At 38.7% G+C, this 27,148-nt stretch overlaps 1 protein-coding gene across 1 annotated transcript; it reads right to left on the bottom strand.

The window, feature by feature from the left end:
* Window positions 1-1,935: 1,935 nt before the first annotated feature.
* Window positions 1,936-25,251, bottom strand: LOC121384260 (tetraspanin-18-like). The gene is made up of 7 exons (XM_041514574.1): window positions 25,098-25,251; window positions 18,055-18,285; window positions 16,729-16,803; window positions 11,541-11,651; window positions 10,531-10,752; window positions 9,609-9,692; window positions 1,936-3,212 (listed from the first exon to the last, which is right to left on the bottom strand). The coding sequence occupies exons 1-7, from the start codon at window positions 25,149-25,151 to the stop codon at window positions 3,159-3,161; spliced, it is 831 nt and encodes a 276-aa protein (XP_041370508.1). The 5' UTR covers window positions 25,152-25,251; the 3' UTR covers window positions 1,936-3,158.
* Between the last annotated feature and the right edge of the window lie 1,897 nt (window positions 25,252-27,148).

The raw sequence follows: 27,148 nt of genomic DNA, 5'->3' as shown, positions 1-27,148 counted from the left end.
TTGTGATTGTCGGTTTGTTTAATTTGTGGTGGATATTTTAGAAACAAATATGACAGTCCAGGCGCATGGGCAAGAATTTTAGTAGTGGGGGAGGTGTTTAGATTATGGCAAGCGAAATTTATAGCGGGGGGGGGGGGGGGGGGGGGATTCATGCTCTCCCGGAAAATATATTTTTAAAAAGAGAAAATTTGCTTGAGCAGGGAGGGGGTTTCGACCCCCCCCCCACCACCACCACCACCCTGCACACGCGCCTTTAATAACACATCCCACCATCCAACACGAATTATTATTAAAAAAAATTCAGTTGGATTATAGCCAAATATATCATTATGAAACAGCACGCAGTCAGGATGTCTATAACCACGCACACTAAGTCACGTTCACCTATTCACATAACTAATATATGCGACAGGACACTGTCAAATAATTGTTTATGCTTCGAACACACATAACAGTCATTATTTTAATTCGTAAGTTATATTGAGGAATGTTTTTCTTTTTCTTTTCTTTTTAGCTCAATATTGATGAGATTGATAATTATCAGTGTCGTCTCTGTCTGAAGAAAATTGTATAGCGTCATCAAGTGGACTTATAGATCAAGTTTGACTTTCGTGAGGACTGGCCCTTTTTTGAAAGAGTTATGGCTCTTGAAACTCAGGAGAGATGAAAATATGTTTTTATATGATTTAAGTTACCGGTAAAGCCGCTGATTAGTTTCCGAGGTACGTACCACTTCTGTTCCGTATAAAATGTATTCTGAACTACTACCAACACCAGGACGCCAAGAAACTCAATGGATTTTTCAAAACTGATAATTTAAAGCAAAACGTAACGTAAAGTTAGGAAAAAAAGTTGTAATAGCAAAACACGTGTTATACTGCATAAAAACTAGGCAGAATAGCTCAAAAATGTTTTAATTCCCATTCCACAGCTTACGTAACTGTTTGGGACAGTTTATAAAACCTGACTCTTATGATCCACACTGGTTCAAGTCAAACGTATTTAGGGCTGTTCCAGAACTGATCATATAAAGGTCAAAATTTCTTTTGTACTATACTACAGACCACCCACAAAATAAAATGTTATATAAACCATGTAGGCCAATGCCAGCCCAAAGTTCAGCCAGCGAACGTTTTGCTAACGTGGCATTTTGTTGAACGTGAAGCGCATAAACCAGTCTAGCAGAAGTTTTTTTTTTTGCTCGGATAAACGCAGTCCTGAGCTCGAACTTAATTAAACATTTGTTACCTACATCAATTTTTTTATTTTATTTTTTTTTTTTTTTTTGAAACTGTTGGCAAATTACTCACCTAAGGCAATTTTGAGCAAATTTAAACCCAATAACTTTTGGGAAGAAGTAAACAAAAAAACCGGGAAATAATGTATCCCTTCAACAACCGACAAGAATGTTTATCTTCCGGGGTAAAAAAAACCAAAAAACTAAAAAAAAAAAACAACTAATTGGTCATCAGTAATTAGAGGCCCTCATTTACTGCAATGCCTATAACATCATCTCTCATGGGTCAATTCAATATTTTTTATTCACTTCAACGTGTCACAATTATATACATATACTTATATACTTCGATAACTCGATCTTGAAGGGGACGAGGAAATAGTTCGAGTTTCAGGGAGTTCGAGTTTTCGAAATTAATATATAAGAGTTCAAATTTGAAACTGCATTGCAACTGGTTGCAGCATTGCAGCTGGTTTATTTCGCTTAATATTGTAAGAAGCGGGCGCTTCGCTGCCTACCTCTGAACTCTAAAAACTATGCATCCCCAGTTGAAAGGCGAATTAATATATCAGTCACCTCACCCTACGCCACCCCATCTCATCCCACCACACACCAGCTGTTGGCATCTTCGATGCCTGTCGTACATTCATTTTGCGTATATTGTAAAAGTAAATAAATAAAACAAAGGATCACCCAGATGAATTTCAAATATATGCTTGGGCATATAGACTATGTATTTATTGACAGAAAAAAAAACCCCACCGAAAAAGGAAGGCATTTACATACACATATAAATAACAAAAAGTAACGTTGACATATTTTACAGATGTCAAAACATGGTGGAACGTACCTAACAAATAAAACAATGAATGCCGAATAACACTATAAATACATTTGTTTTACACAAAATTATTTACGCTTCGCACCTCTACTTTCTTTCTCCAATCTGGCCACCCACACTCCATTTCTGGGCCCTACGCAAGATTCTTGGATGACAAGAAAGCAGAACTTTTTTAAACCGATTTGGCAAACCCCACACTACCGGGTCCTTCCCCAGATTTCTCGATCTGTGATGTATCAATTTTTAACATAACTAAATGACTGGTAATTGATAAACATTAACTGACACATAAATAGAAAAGCTAAAGTTTGACACGATTCACACCTTCGAGAGCAAAAACAAACGGCGCTAACAATTATTACAAATGCTCGTTGAAGTTAACCAGACTGTGTCTGTAATTAAGTATTACGTAGCGAGGCTCTCCACCACGGACGAACACCGACTACCAAACAGAGGATCATTTCGTTCCGCTTAGTCGGCGATCTATTATTCTGTAATTATAACCCTAATCTTCGACAGCCAAGACACCCGAGACAGCCGCGCTTCGCTTGTTTGAAATGACTGACAATACATTCGTCTTTAAAATACTATCGGCAACGACAGTTTGATTAATCCACACGCGAGTTTTAGAGGTGCATACTCTATTAAATCTTTATGGCGGGACCAAAGAATTAGGTCAAGAGATCGAGTTTATCGAGTTTTCGAAGGTCGTTATTACTATTTTGTATAGCAACTCGACCGGGACCGTCGCTTCAAATCAAGAGATCGAAGTTTTCGTGAGATCGAAGTTTGATACACACACACACACAAATACACACACACACACACACACGCACACACACGCACACACACACTTCGAACACTCCATAAAACGTAACAGTCATATCCATCATCATTCTCAACATTTTAACAATCAAAATCAACATGTCATAAAACGTTATAATCATTCTTCGTGCACTTCAAAATCTGGCAGCATCCGTGCACTTCAAAATCTGGCAACATCTGTGCACTTCAAAATGTAGGAACATCCGTCTTCCTTCCAGTTTGACGTAATTTGATACTGGGGCATGTGACATTGACTCAAACTTCTTCGTTTTGTTTGGCGAGGCAGCAAGCAGATATGATTCCTATTATCTGGAAATAAATACAGAACTTTTGTTTTCGTTTAACAACACCGCTAGAGCATACTGACTATTTAATCATCAGCTGTAGGAATGTCAGACATTTGATAATTCCGATACGTAGTCTTTAAAGAAAGCCTGCTACATTATAAATATTAATTGACCTTTCAAATGGACCTGACAATGTATAATCTTCAGAGTGCAGTACCCCGAGGCATTGTGATAAGGAATTTGGCCTCAACTTGTATTTAAAGATGCCCTGATTTTTGTATAACCACAATGTAGCATAAAATAACCCAAAAGTTAAAAGTAGTAGACCCGTCACTTGAACCTCAAGATATGCAAATGAGCTAGGGCACGTGACCGCTTCTGATTGGTTTGACGGGGGCGAAGCCTAATGACGTCACGGTGTGGCTCTAAGTTAATGGCTTTGGCAGATGTCAGCTGACCTCGGTGACCTGGGTTAAAGGCTATAGCAGCGGGCTGATCTTTAAGCGTGGGGACGCTACTTTAATGGGGGGTAGCCCATGAAGTGGCGACAGCGGGTTTTCTTTCTCAATATCTGTGTGGTCCTTAACCATATGTCCGACGCCATATAACCATAACTTAAATGTTTTGAGTGCATCGTAAAATAAAACATTTCCTTCCTTCTCACTATCCTGGACAAACCTTAATGGACTACTGGATTATTGTTGTATTAGAGCGGAGAATCTCACTACCAACTACGCATAGCTCCAGATAGCTATCAATCTAGTGACCACTATACCAACTGTCCTAGACAGCTCTAGATAACTGAAGTAAGTGTGTGTGTGTGTGTGTGTGTGTGTGCGCGCGCTCGCGCCCAGGATAGTGTGATTGAACCTTAATTGGATAGAGGTACGGAAAATAAATATAACTCAACACATTATTTACAGTGTTCCAAGTTTTGACACTTTATTTATATTGTTAGTGTTAACGAATTCGCTACTTGCCACAGAGGCTATCAGAGAATATATGAAAGAATATTATCGACGTTAATGAGAAACACACGTGTCGTTTTAACGTGCAACGAAAGATTAAAGTGTTCTTCTGCCTGGCTGAATAAAGAAATATAATAACCTGAGTCGAAACAGATGTCTTTGAAGCAGACGAAGAAGAAGAAAGATGGCAGTAGGTGAATAAAGGAATGTGTGACACCCCAGCCCATTGCTTTAAAAGCGTCAATTATTAAAATAAAAGAAAGGAATGCGTAGATGCACTCAATCATATTTGTTATAGAGAAGAACGAAATGTGTGTTAAGGGAAGAAAATAATGTGTGTGACACCTCAGCCCATTACTTTAAAAACAGACATTATTAGGTATACAAATAAAAGAAAGGAATGTGTAGATGCACTTAATCAGCGACCAATGGGAGAAAAAAGGAATGTTGGTTAAAATAAAGAAAGGAATGTGTATGACACCCCAGCCAATTTTTTTGAAGGAATGTTTAACGAGTGACTGAAAGAAAGGAATGTGTATGACACCCCAGCCCATTGCTTTGAAGAAAGGAATGTTTTAACACGTGACTGCAACTCAACGCTTCAAACTAATTTAAGATCAAGGGAAATAACTGCATTTTAAACACGAGTACTTCCCGTTCAATATAAATTTACCAAATGGGTAAATACAAGGGCGAGTCGTAGGGCAGTGGTCAGTCTAGGATCGATCCCCGTCGGTGCCCCCAACAGGATATATCCAACAAATGCACCACGACTGGTATATTAAATGTGCTATTCTGTCCTGTGCACACATCCCTTGCTACTATAAAGTAGCGGGGTAGCGGTAGAAATATCAACTCTTTGACAACCAATAACCAATGACAAATCTAGTAGTGTCATGGAGTAAACAAAAACCCCAAAACGCAATAGTTTGGTTTTCATTTATTTTTTTATTGCAATCACTAGTCCACTGACACATATATAATGGACACACATTGGGTTACACCGAGAGGCCTTAAGGGCGACATGTAAATATTATTATTAGTTTTCATTGCTCTTCATAATTTTCGTCAGTACTGGAATCATCATCGGTATCGTCATCGTCTACTTCGACCAAATATTCGCTGATCCAAGAACAATATTGATTTAATTTAGAATGAATCTGTGGTCTCACATCTCTGTTGGAATTCAACGACTGTAGAATTTTCCTCGTGGTGGGGCCTTTGTCAAAGTAATGCATATATGTTAGAAAGCAAAATTACATGTCTTTAAATAACTTCTATTGCAATGTCTTCATGTTTCTGGGACATGGTATTTCCTTCGTAGTATATCCTCTTGCTTTTGAAATAATTACGATTGATGTCAAATTCACGCTCGATCATCAGACGAACGTACACCTTTGTTTCTCTCCTCGCACATTTTAAATCGCAGATGTTGCTGCAACTTGCTCCCGTCTTTAAAGACCAAACCACACATCTCGCAAGACTTGATTTTTTTTCTTCAGATAGGGTTCTACCTCATCATCTTCTTCGTCGTCACTTTAGTAGGCGGGTATGCCTGGTAGTTTTCTCTTGAATGTGTCCCTTTGCATGATTTGTACGTAGAGCTCTTTCTTCGATGGTGGTTGCCGTTACGTTTGTAATTTTATAACATTTGGACGGTCCCGTCTCTAAACCATTAGGTCAAAGGCGCCAAATATCGGGCGTGGTCGGTTTCAAGTCCACCAAGAGATGTCCGTAGGTCCTGTGGGCAGCTTCTTCAAACTGTTGCATCAAATGACGAGTATTTCCAGGATACATCTGCTGTGCCAACGTAAGAACTTGCTGCTTGTCGATGGGGTTGCTGAACAGTACCAGATAATGGCAGTTTCTTCTCTGTGTCTGGCCTTTGCTGTGATACAAGTTCTGGTGAATGGCAATCATCGTGAGGTTTCTGTGATGACTTCCTTCTGTGATACGAGGGTCTTTTCCAGTTGTAGACATCAGGTCGTCAAACACAATGAGATTTCTGATTCTGGGATCCAAATAACGATCCTTTTCCAAATTCTCAGGTATGCCTTGAACAAATTTCACCCGAACGGTTGCCCCAGTGATGTTGTAGAGAGGTTGCCATCGTTTTTAGAGCAACATGATGCGTTGAGGCGTTGGGAAGGTTTTATCATCCCTTACCAGTTTGTATACCAAGAATGTCTTTCCACACAAAGTGGGTCCCGACACGATCATGGTGAATGGATGTAACAATCTTAGGGGCTGCTGCTGCTGGGTAGGTTTATTTTCAGATTCCAAGAGTCCATGTTTATTTCGTACATGCCGAGTTAGGTCGTGGGTCCAAACATTTTTTTTTTTTTTTGCAAATGTGACACTGATTCATGATCTTGTCTGTTTAAATACTCAACGTGAAATGATGTTGTCTGGCCCTTGCGAGTCTTTTTAGAAATACTTCTGCCATTTCGGGGCTTTCCAACCCGTACCACTTTGTTGTTGTTGTTGTTTCCGTTTTAGATCGGCCTTGGTTTGCTCTACCACCTATTGTCTTGGGGAGACCATGACCACATTGTGTGCCGGGGGCTTGTTGTGTTCCTCTTTTTGTTTTTTCCACGTGGAATCATAGAGTTCTAGACATCGATCCACGCTGTGCATGAACTGACCTTTTTCCCACTGCGTTGAACTGTAAAATGAGGCTGAAATTTGCCTTGTGCTTACAGCTTGTAAAAACGGGTCCACTTGTCCACGTGGATGTACGACTTGTACTGGTCTGACATATTACTTCTCTGAAGGTTCTACCTCAAATGACGATGTTATGTCATGTCATGTCATGTCATAGGGTTTTACGTGCACATTCAGAACAAGCTGTTGTAGCGCACGCCTGTCCATGACAGGAAAGGTGGGGGGAGGGGAGAGGAGGTACCGCCTGCACTGGCAGGTGCAAGGGAGCACCAGCAGCCCGATCAAATCGGTAGCAGGCGGGTGGGGGTGGTGGTGGTGCTATAGAATTTGAATGGAGCAGTTAAAAGCCAAAGAGAAAAGGGTGCTCAATTTTGATTGAGGGAATTTGGCGCAATTTTGAACGGTCGGTCGAAAGGTAATTGGCCGAGCTAATATAGGTTTTGATATTAGTGAATCGAGAGTAGCTCGTTAATTTTAGACCTTTACGATGCTACCCATTACCTTTTTATTTATACTCTCTACAATTTCGCGCATGCGCACAAAGATATAGTTTGAATTTGTGTAATACATTAATCACATTAATAACAAACAAAACGTGTTATTCACATGTTTATTTTACAAAACGAAAAGTAGCACACCCAAGCAATACGTGTTTCATGTCTGAAAACATTGTTAATGTAGGGATATCTCGGGGATAGCCTGTAATGTTCCATCATGGGATCGTCCGCCTTCTTCCATCCGTAGACGCGTAGTCCACAACAGTAACAGGCGACAGCATCGTGATCTCCCGTGTAGAAGAAACCGGCCTTGGCAAGTTCCCTCATTCTATAGCTCATCTGGATGGGCCATCGACCAAATGTGTAGAGTCGTCTGTAGAATCCTCTCATTTCGGGATGATGGCAGAACAAGTTATGTCTCGAAAGGCTATCCCATTCGTCATCGGCGTCATAGGTATCATCGTAGGCAGCGTCCGTTTTATATTCTCGAGCAGCATTCACCTGATCCATAGGTTCTTCATCCACGATTTGGCGGGGTCCACAGGTATCCACAGGTTCTTCATCCATGATTTCACTGGGTTCACGAGCAGCATATGTTTGATTTGTGTCATTTGTGTACTCATTTTGTTTGGTAGTCACTATTTGGTATTTTATTGTGTGTCTTTTGGGACATTTGCTCACCAAAACATCGTCACTGCTACAGCTGCTACAACTGCTACTGTTGCTGTCCATTCTCAAATATCCCGAAGCCATTTAGAGCGTACGTCTTCTCTCTAGAATGGTCGACTGACGAATGACGTACAGTTCTAAAATCTAAGGTTTTTATACACAATGTCTGGGGGTTTTCCCCCTGATGTCACAACTCCGAACATGTCTGGACATGTTCGAAACGAGTCTAATTTTCAGGATTACATTCCAAACATATCATGGCTCCTATCAGATTCTGATGATCCTCTCGTAAGTGGCACGGTATGACATCTCTCAGCTCTGGCACGAAGTCATACATACCAACAAAACATTTCTGGTGGTTTTCCCATTGTTCGCCATTCAGTCTAACACCTCGACGTGAAGGTTCAGTTCTTGCCCGCAATACCACCACTGACGAATGCCCACTCCCTTATAACTTTTCTCGATGTAGACGTTACTGCCGAGATGTTGTGATGTGTCACGTTTGAATGTCGTTGGTTCCAACCACTGCTTCATCGTCAGAGGGACGCCTTTCTTTGTAGAAAACAGTTTACCACGATCTTCGTCAAACTGACGAATGTGAATAGCACTGTCCCCATTCCACGTTTTCGCCACCACGAATATGTTACCACCAAGATCTAACATCTAGTTTCATTGCCTTCTGTAGTGTTTCTTGAATATCCTGATGCCATTTTATATATAATATATATATAGTAAGTAACAACGTTCTAACACTGGGGTTTTTATACCTCTCAAATGGCATACACACGCTATTTCGAGTTCAGCATGCGAACATGTCTGAACACGTTTATAGAACTGGCTGAAACCAGTCTATTCTTATCCACAGTCACCCGACAGATGAAATATCAATTATTTTACACTGACAGTGTTATTTTACACCCACTTAGAGGTTAGGTTCCCACGCTCATACCAACCTCTTTTCTCGTAAACCCAATACCCCTTTTCCTGACCCCTACAGCTGTCATCGAGGTCAGCTGAGTGCTGTCAGTCATTAATCCCCGTTAAAGTAGCGTCCCCACGCTTAAACCTGACAAACCCAATCACCCAGGTCACCGAGGTCAGAAGACAGCTGCCAAAGTCATTAACCCATGATAAAGTAGCGTCGCCACGCTTAAACAAGACAGCTGTCAAACCCAATCACCCAGGTCACCGACGTCTGATGACAAAGTCAGTAACTTAGAGCCACGCCGTGACGTCATTAGGCCACGCCCCCCGTTTCATATACCTATAGTCCGTCCCATTTTTTTTTTTTTTTTTTTTTTAAATTTCAGTTTGGTTTAACGTAACAAGAAAAGTAAAAGTTTATTGGAAACAATAATTTGTTTACTATTTTTGTATACAATTTAGCAAACAATCGGTTCAGAAATCAATAACTAGTAGTAAATTTCATAGTATACAAGGTAGGTAGGTAGGTAACTAGTTTAACGTGCTCATATACCACTAAGGTTTCGAACACGCATAGTATACTAAAAACCCCATTCCCTGTGGGACGGACTATAGATTCCTACATAGCAGATGTGCACTAAACATACTTCTGCTCACCATAACCGTAAACGTTTATATGTTTTATCGTGCACCTACCTCAAAGACAACAACAGCTGCACCAATTCCAATAATCACGCCCAAATACTTGGAGAATGATGTTTTCAGTGCATCAAAGCAACCCTGAAATTTAAACCAGTGAATATTTAATGAAATTTCAATACTTATTGTGTGAAAATTAACCAGATAAATGTATGTATGGATGGATGTATGGATGGATGGATGCATGTATGTAAGAATGATTGGATAAATAATACATGTCTAATTTCCATGGGGGTGTAATACTTGGATATAACATTTAAAAGAGGGTGATAGCTGGTGTAGTAAAACAAATGTCAAACCCCATGAAAGTCAAACTTGATCTGTTAGTCTAGGCAGACAGAGACAAAATCTATATTCCCCTCGGGTTGAACCAGCAGTGGACTTACAAAATAATGATAAGAAGTCAAGCGAGGCACAATGCATTTACTACATATTTAGCAGATACATGTGTATATGGTGTTTTTGTCACTTGGCCTCAGATTACAGTTATCTTCCCATTCCCGATGCGGAAATTTGTCCGCGCAAGTAGTCTGCTGTTTGACTGATTATTTCATGGCAAACAGCTATGAAGTGGCAACTATTTGACTTAAGTTGACAGGGAAGAGCATGCAGTTTGTAAACATGTGAAACTTGTTGACATTGAAGACTTGTTTGTGGTAATTCCGGCCCATGCAAAAGTAGTGCTTTCTGTTTTAAATGGGTGTACTCCGGCCTGGTTTCGAGGGTGTGTTTGTTTAAACCAATATCCTGGGAGAAAGAGCTGGACAACAGGGGTTGCCCGTTTCAGGGTATGTGTTCCCCGGGCAGGCAAAGGTATATACAAAAATCCACGGGCCTGCTGATATTAATAAAAATGATATAGCCACTAAGGCTATATAGAAACATATAGCGAAATTAATTGTGGTCTGTGGCCACTTACAACTGTCTGACTGCTTCCCTTCGTTACGGGGCATGCCGGGTCTACGAGTGCATCAAAAAACGTGGTTGGCTGCAGTGGGAATGAGGCGGTGGAGGTGGAGAGACAGCACGTGGCCGGGATAGTTGCCGTGCCCAGTGCGCTGGTGCTCGGGTTCACCCATGTCGTGTTCCACGTACTTAATGTGGAGAAATCGTCGGGTCCCGTGACGCCACAGCAAGATAGCTAGGAGAGAAAACACAATGGAAATAAGGTTTAGTGGCAGAAACATCTTCGGTAATAGCTTTTTTATTTATCTGTGTCTGATTGACTAAAATACACGCGTACCTACACCCACCTACATACACACACCAAATACATTTCATTCTTTGTAAGACGCTAGCTACATTCTGCAACATTCAAAAAGTTTTCCTAAACTCTAATTCATAAATAAATACATTGTATACACGTTTTATATTGTTATCGCAAAATTAAAAGCTATTTGCATTTACTGTACTTAAACACATGATTTAAAGAGTATGTTTATTGAAAATCTAGTCTGAAATACTCGAGTCGAGACGGAATTATGTCACGTGACCTATATTTCTGTAAAATGTAAGTAAACTACTCACTATATAAGTTTCTTAAATTTCAATTTAAAATATTACAATAAAACTATACTGCATAAAACTTTAAGTTGTACCTTTTAAAATTACATTAAAATTAACAATTGGCGTTGCATTACGTTACCTACACATTAACTGGATAGCATTATGTCTCATCTTTATTTTCATTGGTTAAATCTCCCATGGCAATATCACTTTTGATCGGACCTTATCGGACCGTCTCGGAGCAATATCACTATTTCCGGACGGACATGTGACTGTTTTTTTTGTGTGTGTTTTTTCACCAATAAGAATACAGATATATTTTCATTATGTACGGAATCCTTCTAAATTCACAGCCTGATATATCATATTTCATATCATATCACATCACAGCGCATATCATATCACATCATATCGCATCTTTACCTTTACGTGTGCTGTATCCCAGGCCAGCGATTCTGCAATGGAGGTGTCATATGGTCCCACATACTTTTCCGACAGCGATGCATTTAAAAACGTCAGTGCATAACTCTGAAACTAATAGCAAAACATTGTTCGGAGTCAAACTGTCAGATTATATTTAGTCTTATTGAAATCACATCTTCCTTTTACTACCATTCAATCGAAACATTTTATATTACAGTATCAGGATACGATATATGTACGGTGGCGTGGGACGGGGTGTAACATAGCGGTACAGTGCTTCCTGATACACGGTCGGTGAAACAAAGACTGGGTTTTGTATTATTCTGTCAGGTCAGGTCATAGGGTTTAACGTGCACATTCAGAGCAAACTGTTGTAGCGCACGCCTGTCATGGGCACAGGTGCTGATTCCTCTGTCCAGGACAGGAAAGGTTGGGGTTGGTGGGAGAGGGAACCGCCTGCACTGGCAGGTGCAAGGGAGCACCTACAGTCCGACCGGAATCGGTAGCGGGCGGGGGTGGGTTTTTGGTGCTATAATATATATTATTTGGAATTTGGAATGTCCCGTAGGATTAAGTCAAGGAGAAAAGAGTAAAGAAATTTTGGCACCTTTTAGAACGGTCCGTCAAAATGGAAAGGGAGCTACGCATATTTTGAACTTAGTATGCCGAGAGTAGCTCGTTATTATTCTGTCTGTGGGATGCTGCATATGTAGAACCCCAGGGTCAATGCTCGTGATCGTATTCTCTCGAGGTCTGGCCGTAGCTGATGGCGTTGTGAGCATGAGTTACAACTTCTGCTGCTGACCGATATACACAACGAGAATTATTTGATTATAAAAATATTTATTACATTACTATTAGTTACTCTGACAGGTTTGTTCAGCTTCGTGCTCATCCTGTGTCTACCTCGGTTATCCGTGGGTGAGTCCTGTACCTTATCTTGTGTCCCTGTTCCTTTGGGAGTGAGCTTCCCCGGTGTGGCGAGCTTCCGTCGTCTGGTGTGAGCTTCCGTCGTCGGGTCTCGGAGCCGTTTTATATTGAATCGCCAAAGTCGGAGTGTCATCTATCTTCGTATCACTTCATTACATCTGTCTACCTGTCCTGTCCTGATGACACGTATTGACACTTATTTTGACAGCGTGTCTTGTCCTGGTGACACTTATTTTGACAGCGTGTCTTGTCCTGGTGACACTTATTTGACAGCCTGTCTTGTCTTGGTGACACTTATTTGACAGCTTCTCTTGTCCCGGTGACACTTATTTGACAGCGTGTCTTGTCCTGGTGACACTTCTTTGACAGCCTGTCTTGTCTTGGTGACACTTATTTGACAGCCTGTCTTGTCCTGGTGACACTTATTTGACAGCCTGTCTTGTCCTATTGCCACTTATTTGACAGCTTCTCTTGTCCTGTTTACACTTATTTGACAACCTGTCTTATCCTGGTGACACTTATTTGACAACCTGTCTTGTCCTGGTGACACGTATGTGACAACCTGTCTTGTCCTGGTGACACTTATTTGACAACCTGTCTTGTCTTGTTGACACTTATTTGACAGTATGTCTTGTCCTGGTGACACTTATTTGACAGCCTGTCTTGTCCTGGTGACACTTATTTGACAGCATGTCTTGTCCTGGGGACACTTATTTAACAGCTTGTCTTGTCTTGTTGACACTTATTTGACAACCTGTCTTGTCCTATTGCTACTTATTTGACAGCTTGTCTTGTCCTGTTTACACTTATTTGACAACCTGTCTTATCCTGGTGACACTTATTTGACAACCTGTCTTATCCTGGTGACACTTATTTGACAGCGTGTCTTGTCCTGGTGACACTTATTTGACAGCCTGTCTTGTCGTGGTGACACTTATTTGACAGCCTGTCTTGGTGACACTTATTCTGACAGCCTGTCTTGTCCTGGTGACACTTATTTGACAGCCTGTCTTGTCCTGGTGACACTTATTTGACAACCTGTCTTGTCCTGTTGACACTTATTTGACAGCATGTCTTGTCCTGGGGACACTTATTTAACAGCTTGTCTTGTCTTGTTGACACTTATTTGACAACCTGTCTTGTCCTATTGACACTTATTTGACAACCTGTCTTGTCCTGATGACACTTATTTGACAGCTTGTCTTGTCCTGTTCACTTATTTGACAGCATGTCTTGTCCTGTTCACACTTATTTGACAACCTCTTGTCCTGGTGACACGTATTTGACAACCTGTCTTGTCCTGTTGACACTTATTTGACAGCTTGTCTTGTCCTGTTGACACGTATTTGACAGCCTGTCTTGTCCTGATGACACTTATTTGACAGCCTGTCTTGTCCTGCTGACACTTATTTGACAACCTGTCTTGTCCTGGTGACACGTATTTGACAGCTTGTCTTGTCTTGTTGACACTTATTTGACAACCTGTCTTGTCCTGGTGACACGTATTTGACAGCTTGTCTTGTCCTGTTCACACGTATTTGACAGCATGTCTTGTCCTGTTAACACTTATTTGACAGCTTGTCTTGTCCTGTTGACACGAATTTGACAGCCTGTCTTGTCCTGGTGACACTTATTTGACAGCCTGTCTTGTCCTGCTGACACTTATTTGACAGCCTGTCTTGTCCTGGTGACACTTATTTGACAGCGTGTCTTGTCATGGTGACACTTATTTGACAGCCTGTCTTGGTGACACTTATTCTGACAGCCTGTCTTGTCCTGGTGACACTTATTTGACAACCTGTCTTGTCCTGCTGACACTTATTTGACAGCCTGTCTTGTCCTGGTGACACTTATTTGACAGCGTGTCTTGTCCTGGTGACACTTATTTGACAACCTGTCTTGTCCTGCTGACACTTATTTGACAGCCTGTCTTGTCCTGGTGACACTTATTTGACAACCTGTCTTGTCCTGCTGACACTTATTAGACAGCCTGTCTTGTCTTGGTGACACTTATTCTGACAGCCTGTCTTGTCCTGGTGACACTTATTTGACAACCTGTCTTGTCCTGCTGACACTTATTTGACAGCCTGTCTTGTCCTGGTGACACTTATTTGACAGCGTGTCTTGTCCTGGTGACACTTATTTGACAGCCTGTCTTGTCCTGGTGACACTTATTTGACAGCCTGTCTTGGTGACACTTATTCTGACAGTCTGTCTTGTCCTGGTGACACTTATTTGACAGCCTGTCTTGTCCTGGTGACACTTATTTGACAACCTGTCTTGTCCTGGTGACACTTATTTGACAGCTTGTCTTGTCCTGTTGACACGTATTTGACAGCCTGTCTTGTCCTGGTGACACTTATTTGACAACCTGTCTTGTCCTGGTGACACTTATTTGACAGCTTGTCTTGTCCTGTTGACACGTATTTGACAGCCTGTCTTGTCCTGCTGACACGTATTTGACAACCTGTCTTGTCCTGTTGACACTTATTTGACAGCTTGTCTTGTCCTGTTGACACGTATTTGGCAGCCTGTCTTGTCCTGCTGACACTTATTTTACAGCCTGTCTTGTCCTGCTGACACTTATTTGACAGCCTGTCTTGTCCTGCTGACACTTATTTGACAACCTGTCTTATCCTGTTGACACTTATTTGACAGCATGTCTTGTCCTGGTGACACGTATTTGACAACCTGTCTTGTCCTGTTGACACTTATTTGACAGCTTGTCTTGTCCTGTTGACACGTATTTGACAGCCTGTCTTGTCCTGCTGACACTTATTTTACAGCCTGTCTTGTCCTGCTGACACTTATTTGACAGCCTGTCTTGTCCTGCTAACACTTATTTGACAGCTTGTCTTGTCCTGTTGACACTTATTTGACAACCTGTCTTATCCTGGTGACACTTATTTGACAACCTGTCTTGTCCTATTGACACTTATTTGACAGCTTGTCTTGTCCTGTTGACACTTATTTGACAACCTGTCTTGTCCTGGTGACACGTATTTGACAGCCTGTCTTGTCCTGTTGACACTTATTTGACAACCTGTCTTGTCCTGGTGACACGTATTTGACAGCCTGTCTTGTCCTATTGACACTTATTTGACAACCTGTCTTGTCCTGGTAACACGTATTTGACAGCTTGGCTTGTCCTGTTGACACTTATTTGACAACCTGTCTTGTCCTGGTGACACGTATTTGACAGCTTGTCTTGTCCTGTTGACACGTATTTGACAACCTGTCTTGTCCTGTTGACACTTATTTGACAGCATGTCTTGTCCTGGTGACACTTATCAGCGATAGAAATAAGCAGAATTTTTCATGTCCACCGGACAAGTACATTGAAAAATCTACTTGTCCAGCATGCGTCATTTGCACAAGTCCAATTTTTCATTTGCGCATTAAATTTAGGATATGGTCATGACGAGTTATGCAAAAAGGAAAGGGGCCACCTGAATTTTTTTTTTTTTTGCGTAAGTCACAAATGGATAATGCCAATTTTTAATTCCCAGAGGCCTATACAACGTGCGAATCTAGCGGTCATATGATTATTTTTTCATGCGATAATTTCATCACATGGTGTTTTGTCACCAAGAAATGTTGCGATAAGGAATCTGTTGCACAATCGCTTAGTGAAGGGTGGACTATGAAAGATAAATCAGTTGAGTAAATACAATTCTGTTCGCCATGGAGCAGACGACATTTTCCCACAACTATAGTTTGTTTTGTTTAACGACACCACTAGAGCACATTTATTTATTAATCATCGGCTATTGGATGTCAAACATTTGATCATTTTGATATATAGCCTTAGAGAGAAAACCGGCTACTTTTTTCCATTTGTAGCAAGGGATAGCACATACCACAGCCTTTGGTAGACCAGTCGTGGTGCACTGACTGAAACGAGGAATAGCCCAATGGGCCAACGACAGGGATCGATCCTAGACCGACTGCGTATCAAGCGAGCACTTTACCACGAGGCTACGCCCCGCTCCTTCCACAATTACGTCTATCTATTAATAAGAATTTCTATTGTATTTATATACTGACCATTGTTTTTACAAATTGAAAATAGAATTATTATTATTATTTTTTATTATTTTTTTATTATTATTTTTTGTTGTTATTTCCAAAACATTTTACCTTTTATTTTTACGTCAAGCAAAACTGAACGTATTGACAAAACAAACACACACTCACACACAAAATAAAAAACAACAACATTTTTGGTGGAACGAGGTTGGTAGAGGATATAACATACCTGGGTATTGTATTTCACTGCCACAGCAACAGCAGCTATCTGCACGCCAAGTATGATGATTACCAGAACAACATACTGAAACAAAAATCAAAGATTGTTTACTGTGGTTATTAATTGTTAACAATATATGGTAATATATGATAATTACCAGAAGTATATCGGTTCCCTTTTGACGAAAACGGACAATAAGTGATGGTGTGGGGTTTGTTTGTGTGTGTGTGTGTGTGTGTGTGTGTGTGTGTGTGTGTGTGTGTGTGTGTGTTTCGTTTTAAACAAAATTATTATTATTCTTTAAAATTATCAATATCAGGTCGACCAGACTTATAAAAATTGTTAACATGGAGGAAGATGAGTTAACATTCGGCACGTGTCACATGACCTCATGCATGCCACATCAGCAAGGCCAAATCATTACTCTCTCTCTCCCTCTCTCTCTCTCCCTCTCTCTCTCTCTCTCTCTCTCTCTCTCTCTCTCTCTCTCTCTCTCTCACACACACACACACACACACAGAGAGAGAGACGACACCACCATCACCAGCAACAATAAGATTAAATGTTACAATCATTAATACATAAGGGATAAAAACAAAAAAGGGGGACAAGCCAAAAAAGCATAAAATACTGAGCTCTGTCGTTCACTCGATAAGCTGCTGATGACAGAATTTCACATCCCATGAAAGCTGACTCAGACTTTCATTCATCTTTCTGATATATCACCCTCTGCCTATCATTCACATTATCTTAATATTAAAAACACACTTTCTAATTTCTCCCATGATTTCAATTTGTTTCATCTTTTATCTTCTGAGCTGTCCATGCCATCACCTACAGGTGGTCTTGTGTACTTCACTGAACCAAGCAGCTGGCATCTTCATCCTTTGCCACTTATAAAGCTGGTATGACCCATTGCACTGTGATAGTAGGAGAGTGTAGTAGGTGGCTATAAAGTGCCTCTTAACAGTGGCATAAGTAACCACTGGACACAGTCGATGTGGTCAGACTAAGCCCACAGCTAATTCCGATGAGAAAAAGCAGATATGTGGCATGGACAAGCACCTGTCATGGTTGGAGACACAAGGATTAGAATGTAGAGATGGAAAGTAAAAGAAGTTAAATGATAAGAGGAGTTGCGAGATGGATGACATAAGATGGAATTCAAAGGAGGTAAAGGAAAGGCGCAGTGGCATAAAATAAATAAATAAATAAATAAATTTATTAAATAACTAAAATTAGAAATCTTTTTAATACAAAATATAAAATAATAATTAAGATTCCCTCCCATACACACGTAATCAATTCTGGATCAACTTTTGGTTACTTCCTTACCAAATAAAGACAACACTTTATCAATTTAAAGGCTCCACAACATCCCAACAAGGACACGACAAACATTCCTGCTCCACCAACTATGAGAAGCCAGGAAACAGATCCTATAAGCGAGGTCAGATTCATGCCACTCAGATCGGATACGTTATTCAAAATGGGAGTCAGGTAAATGAGGTGGGTATCGTCCACCATGGCCCAGATGCCAATACCAAGACATAGTCCACCAGCTATCTGTAAAATAAACAACAAAATATGTATGTGATAGACTGATGGATGGTTTGAGTGAGCATGGCGTGGGTTAAATTGGCGATAAAACAGTATAGTGATTATGTGAGACTGAGTTCAAAAATGTGTTTATATATTACATGATTATATATTTGTCATAGTTCAACGTTTACAACTATACTGAAATGCAATTTATATAAATACTAGTAGTTGTGCATGTACGATCCAATTAATTTGTTTATCTGTCACCTCCTATTTATACAATAACTTCGTCTTCAGTTAATTAGGGGCTACCGATCAGTGTCAGACTAAAATGATAGCAATCAAGAACACGTTGGATTTTAATTGTTGCCACCAGCTTAACAGCTAAGGACTATAAACTATGGTAATTACGTGTCCACAGAACAGAACAGAACAGAACTTTATTACACTCAGGCCGTTATGCAACGGCGTAAGAGGAACATACATATTCTGATTTTGACAAGATGGTTAACAGAGAGGATACATTGCTTGGTACATATATGAATACAAATACAAATACATGACATTACATTACATTATAAAGATATGTGTATTAATAATATAAATACATGATATTACATTATAGAGATATGTGTATTAACCATATAGATGCATTCTGCGATGTAACAAAGTAGAGGTATATTTTAAAATTATAATTATTCAGAAAAGTTCAGTTACAACTGTGTACTTTATAATTATTGGTATTACAATATATAGATATAAATAAAATAAATAAATAATAATAATAATAATAAAAATAAAAGTTTCATAAAATAACAATAAGACATAAAATAATGTAATATGATTTAAAATATATCAAGTGTAGTTCTATGTTGACCTATAGTTTCATTAACTGGTTAATGTATGGTAATTGTGGTTGTTGTTGGGTATTGTTGTTATGGGCGTTTAAATACTTGAAAAATTATATTCATGAATTTGGCTAATTTTTTTAGTGTGCTTATTCTTTTACTGCTCATAAGTTCTCTAAATTTATATATATTTGGTCGTATATAATAATATGGACGTAAACATTCTTTCCGGGTATTATTGAAAAAACTACATACAAATAAATAATGAAATTCGTCTCCTATGTCGTTTTCATCACAAATAGTACAAAGTCTATCTTCTAATAGAACTGTATTCCAACGTCCAGTCTCAACAGGTAAATAATGGTTAGAAGTCCTAAATTTTATCATAACAGTCCATAATTTTTCAGGAATAATATTAAGATAATTTTCAAAATTTAGTTGGTCTTTGAAATATTCGTAGGTTTTACCTCTCGATGATTCTGAAATATTATTTTTCCATGTTTGTAAATACTGGTCGTTTTGTCGTATGCTAATTTGTTGTGATAGCCATTTTACCGATAGAAAGGTTTGTGATAGCCATATATTACTCATTCCTAGATAATCTAAAATATTTTTAACAGCAGTAATCCAGTTATAGTTAGTTCCATTGCTAATATGGTCTCTCATCATTGATTTGTATAATAATAGAGATAGTTTAGATTGTTTCCCCGAGATAACTCGTGCCCAATAACAAATTAATCGTTTGTGGATAGACAACTCGACTGGCATTCTACCAAGTTCACCATATAACATGCAAATTGGGGTAGCTTTTTTCACAGGGAGAATATGTCTAATAAAATTGATTTGAACAGAGTTATAGATGTCGTTGTTTTCGAATCCCCATATTTCACATCCATATAATAATATTGGCAGAACCATCGAGTCAAACATTTTGAGTTTACATTCTATTGATAGATGACGATCTTTTGCTTTTGCCAGAACGAAATACATAGCCTTTGTTGCCTGTTGTTTAAGTCTAATCTTAGTATTTTAGAATTTATTTAGTTTAGTAAAAATGGCACCTAAATATTTGTATTCTTCGACATTTTCGAGAGTAGTTTTTCCAATCTTAAAAGTATATTTATAATCTTTAGAATTTCCATTAAAAATTAAGACTTTTGTTTTTGTAGTATTTATTTTAAGTTTCCATATATTACAATATTGATCGAATATATTTAACGTGTGTTGTAAATTGACCGCACTTGTTGCTAGTAAAGCAGTATCGTCAGCGTACAATAAGCAAATAAGATGTATTCCAATGTCTAGTGTGTTATTTTTATTATCTGCGATGGAAGAAACACCTTCGCAACCGTGGTTAAGTAAATAGTTTTCTAGATCACAAATACATAGTTTGACACCCAATAGCCGATGTATTTTTCGTGCTGGGGTGTCGTTAAACATTCATTCATTCGTTTCTATAAATAAATATATCTTATACATAATCGTTTTTATATCGGGAGACCTGTGTCATTCACACGAGCAGAGTCCTATAGTATCTGTATAATTACCACATCCGTAACAATGTTTCATACTGGAAAGGAAAAATAAAAACCTACAAGCCAACATGTGACTTCTGTTATTAAAACAATACAAGGGAAAACCTACAGTGTTAATATCAAAGAATATACAAAACATATTTCCATGATTACATGCCGTGGCTGTTTGACTGCAACACATTGGTTCCTTTATGATGCAAACGGACGATAGTGACTAAGGAAAGGTCAGTGTTGTGGTACTACATCTCCATCTACTCACTTATGCATACCGATGGATGATCGGACAACGACGACCATACAGTGCCAGCAAGATGTTTACCAGTCATCGAGTAAAAAGCTTTGGCGCTTTATTTCGCTCAACGGCATATTCGCTGAAGAGCAGAATTGAAACAACCTCAAACGACCTACTTGCCCAGTTGTAATGTACAAATGTGTCCGTCAAATCTGTATGTGTAAATTGCTGGCACAAGCTACTGTATATTATGTAGGCTAATCAGTTTTGTATGTGATGTTTAAATATGTTCTATGAATTTACTGATCTGAAATAAAAATCTATTATTATTATTATTATTAATATTATTATTATTATTATTATTACATTTATAAGTTGTATAATTTGAAAACTTTGCATTTGTGTTTATACTATAGTAATATAATAATGATTAGTTCTGTTGAATGATGACCAAAATAGATTTGAAAGAGTAGCGCAAACAAATGAAAAGGAATATTTGTTTAATAACACTTCAGAGCATTATAATGACTATAAGAGAGGAAACCTGATGCTGCCAGAGCCGGTTTAAGGATCCGCGGGGCCTGTAGAACAAATAACTCTTCCCAGGATATATATTTTTTGCACACCCCCACCTCGAGGAGAGGGGAAAAAACGACCTGGGGAAAATAAATGTACACATCACCACGGGGCCCCCTGAAGCGCGGGGACTGTAGCTCTGGTTGCTGTCATATGCTACTCTAACTGAACTGCATTAATGTGAATGATTAAAGAAGCTTTTATAAACTCTTTCCAACAGATACATAGGCCTATCATTCGTCATTCGGGGAACCTACTAGAAATTGGGTTAGGAAAAACACATTTAACGAGTGGGGGTTTATCTTGGCAGACATCACAACATGGATGACATCCCATCCCTTAAAGGGAGGTCACTGATGTTTTAATCAAATTCACGCACAGCTTTCTCACAGCAACATTACTAGGAAATTTATCGGCTAATGTATTGCTACAGCCGCCAACAACACGCCATTTAACCATAATAAACACACAAGAAGCAATGAACAATGGCGCTGACTATCGAAAGGAGTTCCCTTCGTGACGTCACGGATCAAATCTTACGGAAATTACGAAACGAATTCAGCTGGTTCTGTTTTGCAGGGGAATATTTTTAAATGGAATATAATATACCGGTATATAATGTTGTTGTTTTTTTTGTTTTTTTGTTTTTTTAAATTTTCTAATCATATTAAATAATATGTTGAATGATATAGCTCAATATATCATATATCTGGAACAGCACTTTAACATGTCAGTACTGTAGCCTAATATTATCTTTACTAGGGGATCTAGCTCAGTCATGGTCGACCATTCAAGACTGGACTTTATTTATTACATTGCACTCAGTGGAGACATTCTCTGATTGGTTTTGTTTTCTTGTACCAACCAATGCCCGATGACTGGTATATCAAAAGTTGTGGTATGTACATGCTGCCCTGTTTGTAAGAAAGTGCAAATAAAAGATCCTAACGACACTACTACATTTAGGTGGTGCATATGCATACTCAAAGACGTCATCAAACTAGCTGACATACTCGTTTCGCTTGGACTAGATCTGCTAGGTATGTTTGGGTTTGGGTTTGTTTTTGTTTTTTTCCACCTAGGAAACACCACTAATAGTTTTGGAACACAACTGGGATCCCGCCGAGACATTATTAGTCCACAACATGCTTAGTATGCTTTCACTGACGATACTAGAATTGAACAAACACACACAGCTTTCAGCAAGTCTGGTAAAATCTGTTGTAGGCCTGCCAAGCAATTATACTTTTATTCTATGCAATTGCTTTTTGCACTGACATTGAACAATGCCAAATGCAGTGCATGATCGGAATATCTTGCTCTAGCTATTAGTGCGCTGTGTACAATCACAAAATTTTAAGCAACAGATAGTCTGAACAATGTAATAACATTCATTCTAAGATACATTATAGGTATATATGACTACGGAAGAACAGAGGGTAGTGTAAACAGAGCCAGAAAAGTTATGTTCACACTAAAAGTCAGATGAATAGAAAATAATTCAGCAACACAGGATGCACTAGTCCGACGTCTTGTTCTTAGTGTGGGGTACTAAGCAGACCTTGGCATGGTTCGACAGGACTGTTGAGTGGAAGGTGTGGACAACATTGACAAGCTGCATAGGACACTGCAGATGCATATAAGCACAATAACAGAAAACTCTTCAAGTCTGGTGGGTGTGATCAAGAATGGGCAATGGGCCTGATACCCACATTAACACAAGGTTTGCTAAATAAAATGTAATATAGGAATTATTAAAGGAATAATCGTAGTTTCATGTGTCATACTGAACTAATTTTAAATTACATTTTTTCTTTGTAACAGATTACTCAATCCCATATATAATCTGCATACATGTATTTATGTTTAACTCGATAATATCAAATTTGTAATGTGCTGGCACTCATCGTAAACTGTAACTTCCCTAAAAATCCATGGTAAAAATAAAAATAAAACAGAAAAATCAGCTTTAAGTATTCATCAAAAGCGCAGCCAATTCTTCGCCTTCAAAGCTTTATTGGTAGAAAAATTTGTGCAAAAATATGTACACAAAAACCGAAGTGATCTGTTGGTCAACCTCTATACATTTTGTAATAAAATTAATACTTTTTACTAGTAAATAAATTATTTTATTGTATTGTTTTATGTAGTTGAAGGTATAATCTTCACATTTCAAAACAAAAATTAATTAATAAAAACATTTGGTGGAAAGCCGCCATTAACAACTTTGATAAAGCCTCGTTAAGAATTTATATATATTTGTACAGTTATGACCCTTAAATGACCTCTAGAGGTCATCTGAGGTAAATGTTATAATTATGTCTTTAATTATAGAGGTGCATTCATGGAAATAGTTCAACATAAAATTACAATAAAATATTGTTTTAATTTTAGTGTTATTTTTACCATGTTTTTATATAAGGAAATTCCCATGGCCGCCATTGTCAACACAAGTCATTTTGAGAATGCCTCCAATCTTAAAATTACTCTCTATGACGTGTAGTATGCGAGTGCCAAATTTCATGTTTTTTTGTGTTTTTTAAATGCACGATTCATTCACATATCCTCTGGACTAGCCTATCTAAACTGATTCATTTTTTATTTGCACACAGAAATAGGTTTTGTTGTTGTTGTTTTGGGGTTTTTCCAAAACATACCGGCCTCGTTGGCGTCGTGGCAGGCCATCGGTCTACAGGCTGGTAGGTACTGGGTTCGGATCCCAGTCGAGGCATGGGATTTTTAATCCAGATACCGACTCCAAACCCTGAGTGAGTGCTCCGCAAGGCTCAATGGGTAGGTGTAAACCACTTGCACCGACCAGTGATCCATAACTGGTTCAACAAAGGCCATGGTTTGTGCTATCCTGCCTGTGGGAAGCGCAAATAAAAGATCCCTTGCTGCCTGTCGTAAAAAGAGTAGCCTATGTGGCGACAGCGGGTTTCCTCTAAAAACAGTGTCAGAATGACCATATGTTTGACGTCCAATAGCCGATGATAAGATAAAAAATTAATGTGCTCTAGCGGCGTCGTTAAATAAAACAAACTTTACTCTTTTTTTTTTCCAAAACACTTTTACTATTGTTCTTATGTTAGACCAAACTGAAATTATTTACAGAAACATATTTGTTTAGAATGATGGGACGGACTTTAAATGTGTTGTCAAATATTTTATTCCTTTCAAATAAGTGGTAAAGTAAATAAATGTGGCTAAATCAGTAGAATGTAATACATGGTGCCAGATTTAGCCTTTTAGGATTTAATTTGGCATTTGGCTAAGATCGACGACAGTCACTTTTCGATACCCAGCCCGTGTTTTGCAAATAGTCTAACACATTTTTAAAAATATATTTTTGTGTGCAATAATCCATCCCATCATTCCATTAAAATGTTTTTTTGTAAATATTTTCAGTTTGGTTTGACGTAACAAGAAAAGTGAAAGTGTTTTGGAAATAACAAAGAAATACAATTTGTGTGTGCAGTTTACAAATCAATCGGCTCGGAAATAAATTAACTTGTAATTTATTACATAGTATGAAAAAATGCGATCCCTGTGCCTGTGGGACGGACATTATTTATATAAAAAAAGAAACAATCCACGATCCAAGTTAACTCATTTTGCAGACTTGTAAATACATATTTTACTTACCAAGAATAATGCATTACTTATTACTAACACACATGATGACGCTGAAGCACACATTTTGTCAAGATTTAATTTAAGAACCAATAAACGGTTTTTCTTATAAATCCATAATTTTACCACTATACTTAACGACACGACAAACGTCCCGCAATGACGTCGTTCCTCTACGTACCGGTACTACTAATTTATGGATGTTCTTTTTTATTATTATTAACACAGGAGTAGGAAGGTGCTATAAAGTGGTGGGGGGGGGGGGGGGGGGGGGGGGGGGGGGGGGGGGGCTCCCCCTCCCCGCTTCCTACGCCAATGATTAAAATGTTTTATTATAAGTATAATAATAATAATAATAATAATAATAATAATATTATTATTATTATTATTATTATTATTATTATTATTATTATTATTATTATTATTAGAATATATTGGTGCTTGTTAGTTTATGCACTTTCAGCTGGTTACGTATTATCAGCTATTTACTCACTAGCAACTATAAATGTTAGGACCGTAAGGGTACGGACACTTGAAAGTTTCGAGCCCTACTAGGAGCTCAGTCGACATTTCGTGTTCGTGAATGCGTTACCAAATTCTGATTGGCTAACGACTACTGCGTTAGATTCCGGGTGAAGAAATAAAGTCAATTCCGTCTCTTTTTTTGCAGGTAATTTAGTTAATTTGAATTTTCGCCAATGCATAAATAGTTAATTAGTTCATCTGAAGTTTTGCCAATGCATAAATAGAACTTATAGCAATCAGAGTAACCTTTGATGTACACTGGGTGTGTTAGAATGTTACTTTAAGGAAGGAAGGAAATGGTTTATTTAACGACGCACTCAACACATTTAATTTACGGTTAGATGGCGTCGGACATATGGTTAAGGACCACATATATTCATAATATTGAGGGAAGAAACCCGCTGTCGCCACTTCATGGGCTACTCTTTTCGATTGGCATCAAGGGATCATTTATATGCACCATCCCACAGGCAAGATAGTACATACCACGGCCTTTCTTACACCAACTGTGGAGCACTGACTGGAACGAGAAATAGCCCAATGGGGACACCGACAGGGATCGATCCCAGACCGACTGCGCATCAAGCGAACGCTTTACCACTGTTCTACGTCCGGCCCCTGACTGTTACTTTAAGGTTATATATATATATATATATATATAATAGTTGTAAAAATTTATCAATATATTACATATCAATAACATTTTATTCTTGAAGTAAAATTTTCTATTTATCTGTTAGGTTCTATATTTATCGTTAACACAATCTGGATTTCTGATGACTTCACTTCTGATTAGATAAACGCAATTATAATTCCTATTCCTAAGCCTGGTAAGGATCCAACAAATCCTTAAAGTTATCGCTTTGACAAGTTTCATTTGTAAAACCATGGAAAGAATGATCAACCATAGACTTGTCTGGTATCTAACTTACTAGCCCGAGTACTCTGACTGTCAGAGAGCTAGACGGACATTTGGACGGTTATTAACCCTTACAGTCATAAACCAAGCTATGTAATTTTTTCCGCAATTGCTGCCCACCGAACGGTAGTCAAAGATTCCCGCTCTAATACCACAACAATCCTATGTTAGACGTCAAATACCTTGACATCGATTATTTTCGAGTTCCTTGATTTAAAAAAAATCCACTTATTAATTACTGATACACACACCACAGAAAGAAACCTGACAGCATCCACATTCTGCTAAGTTTTGGCCAATTCTGAGGCACGGTCGATCTTGCTAGATTTAGGGCCTAAAACGTTTTGTAGAGATGCTTTCATCCATAACCATCATTTGGTATCGGTCTTTTTTTTACCCGAAGAAAGCTTATGATACCACGTGCAAGTATGGGATTTTGAAAGACCTCCATGTCATGGGCCTAAGTGGTCGTATGCCTGACTTTATATCTAACTGTTTTAGGCCTTCAGTATTTTAAAAGTTATTGACAAGACTGAATGGAGAAGAGATCGAAAGGTTATGCTCCGCCTATATATATAGATCTTTAGTGAGATCAAAACTTGACTGTGGATGCCTTGTG

This window comes from Gigantopelta aegis, chromosome 10, assembly GCF_016097555.1.
Source record: "Gigantopelta aegis isolate Gae_Host chromosome 10, Gae_host_genome, whole genome shotgun sequence".
In the NCBI taxonomy this organism is placed as follows: domain Eukaryota; kingdom Metazoa; phylum Mollusca; class Gastropoda; order Neomphalida; family Peltospiridae; genus Gigantopelta; species Gigantopelta aegis.
The sequence above is the reverse complement of the archived record's forward strand: the minus strand, read 5'-3'. Positions and strand labels throughout refer to the sequence as shown.

Bases quoted from the DNA above. Each gene is read 5' to 3' on its own strand.
- LOC121384260 (XM_041514574.1), bottom strand. From the start codon at position 25,151: ATGTGTGCTTCAGCGTCATCATGTGTGTTAGTAATAAGTAATGCATTA. The intron at 18,286-25,097 runs GTAAGTAAAATA...TTTATTTTACAG, and splicing joins TAAGTAATGCATTATTCTTG to ATAGCTGGTGGACTATGTCT. The intron at 3,213-9,608 runs GTAGGTGCACGA...ATTTATTTCCAG, and splicing joins CAGCTGTTGTTGTCTTTGAG to ATAATAGGAATCATATCTGC.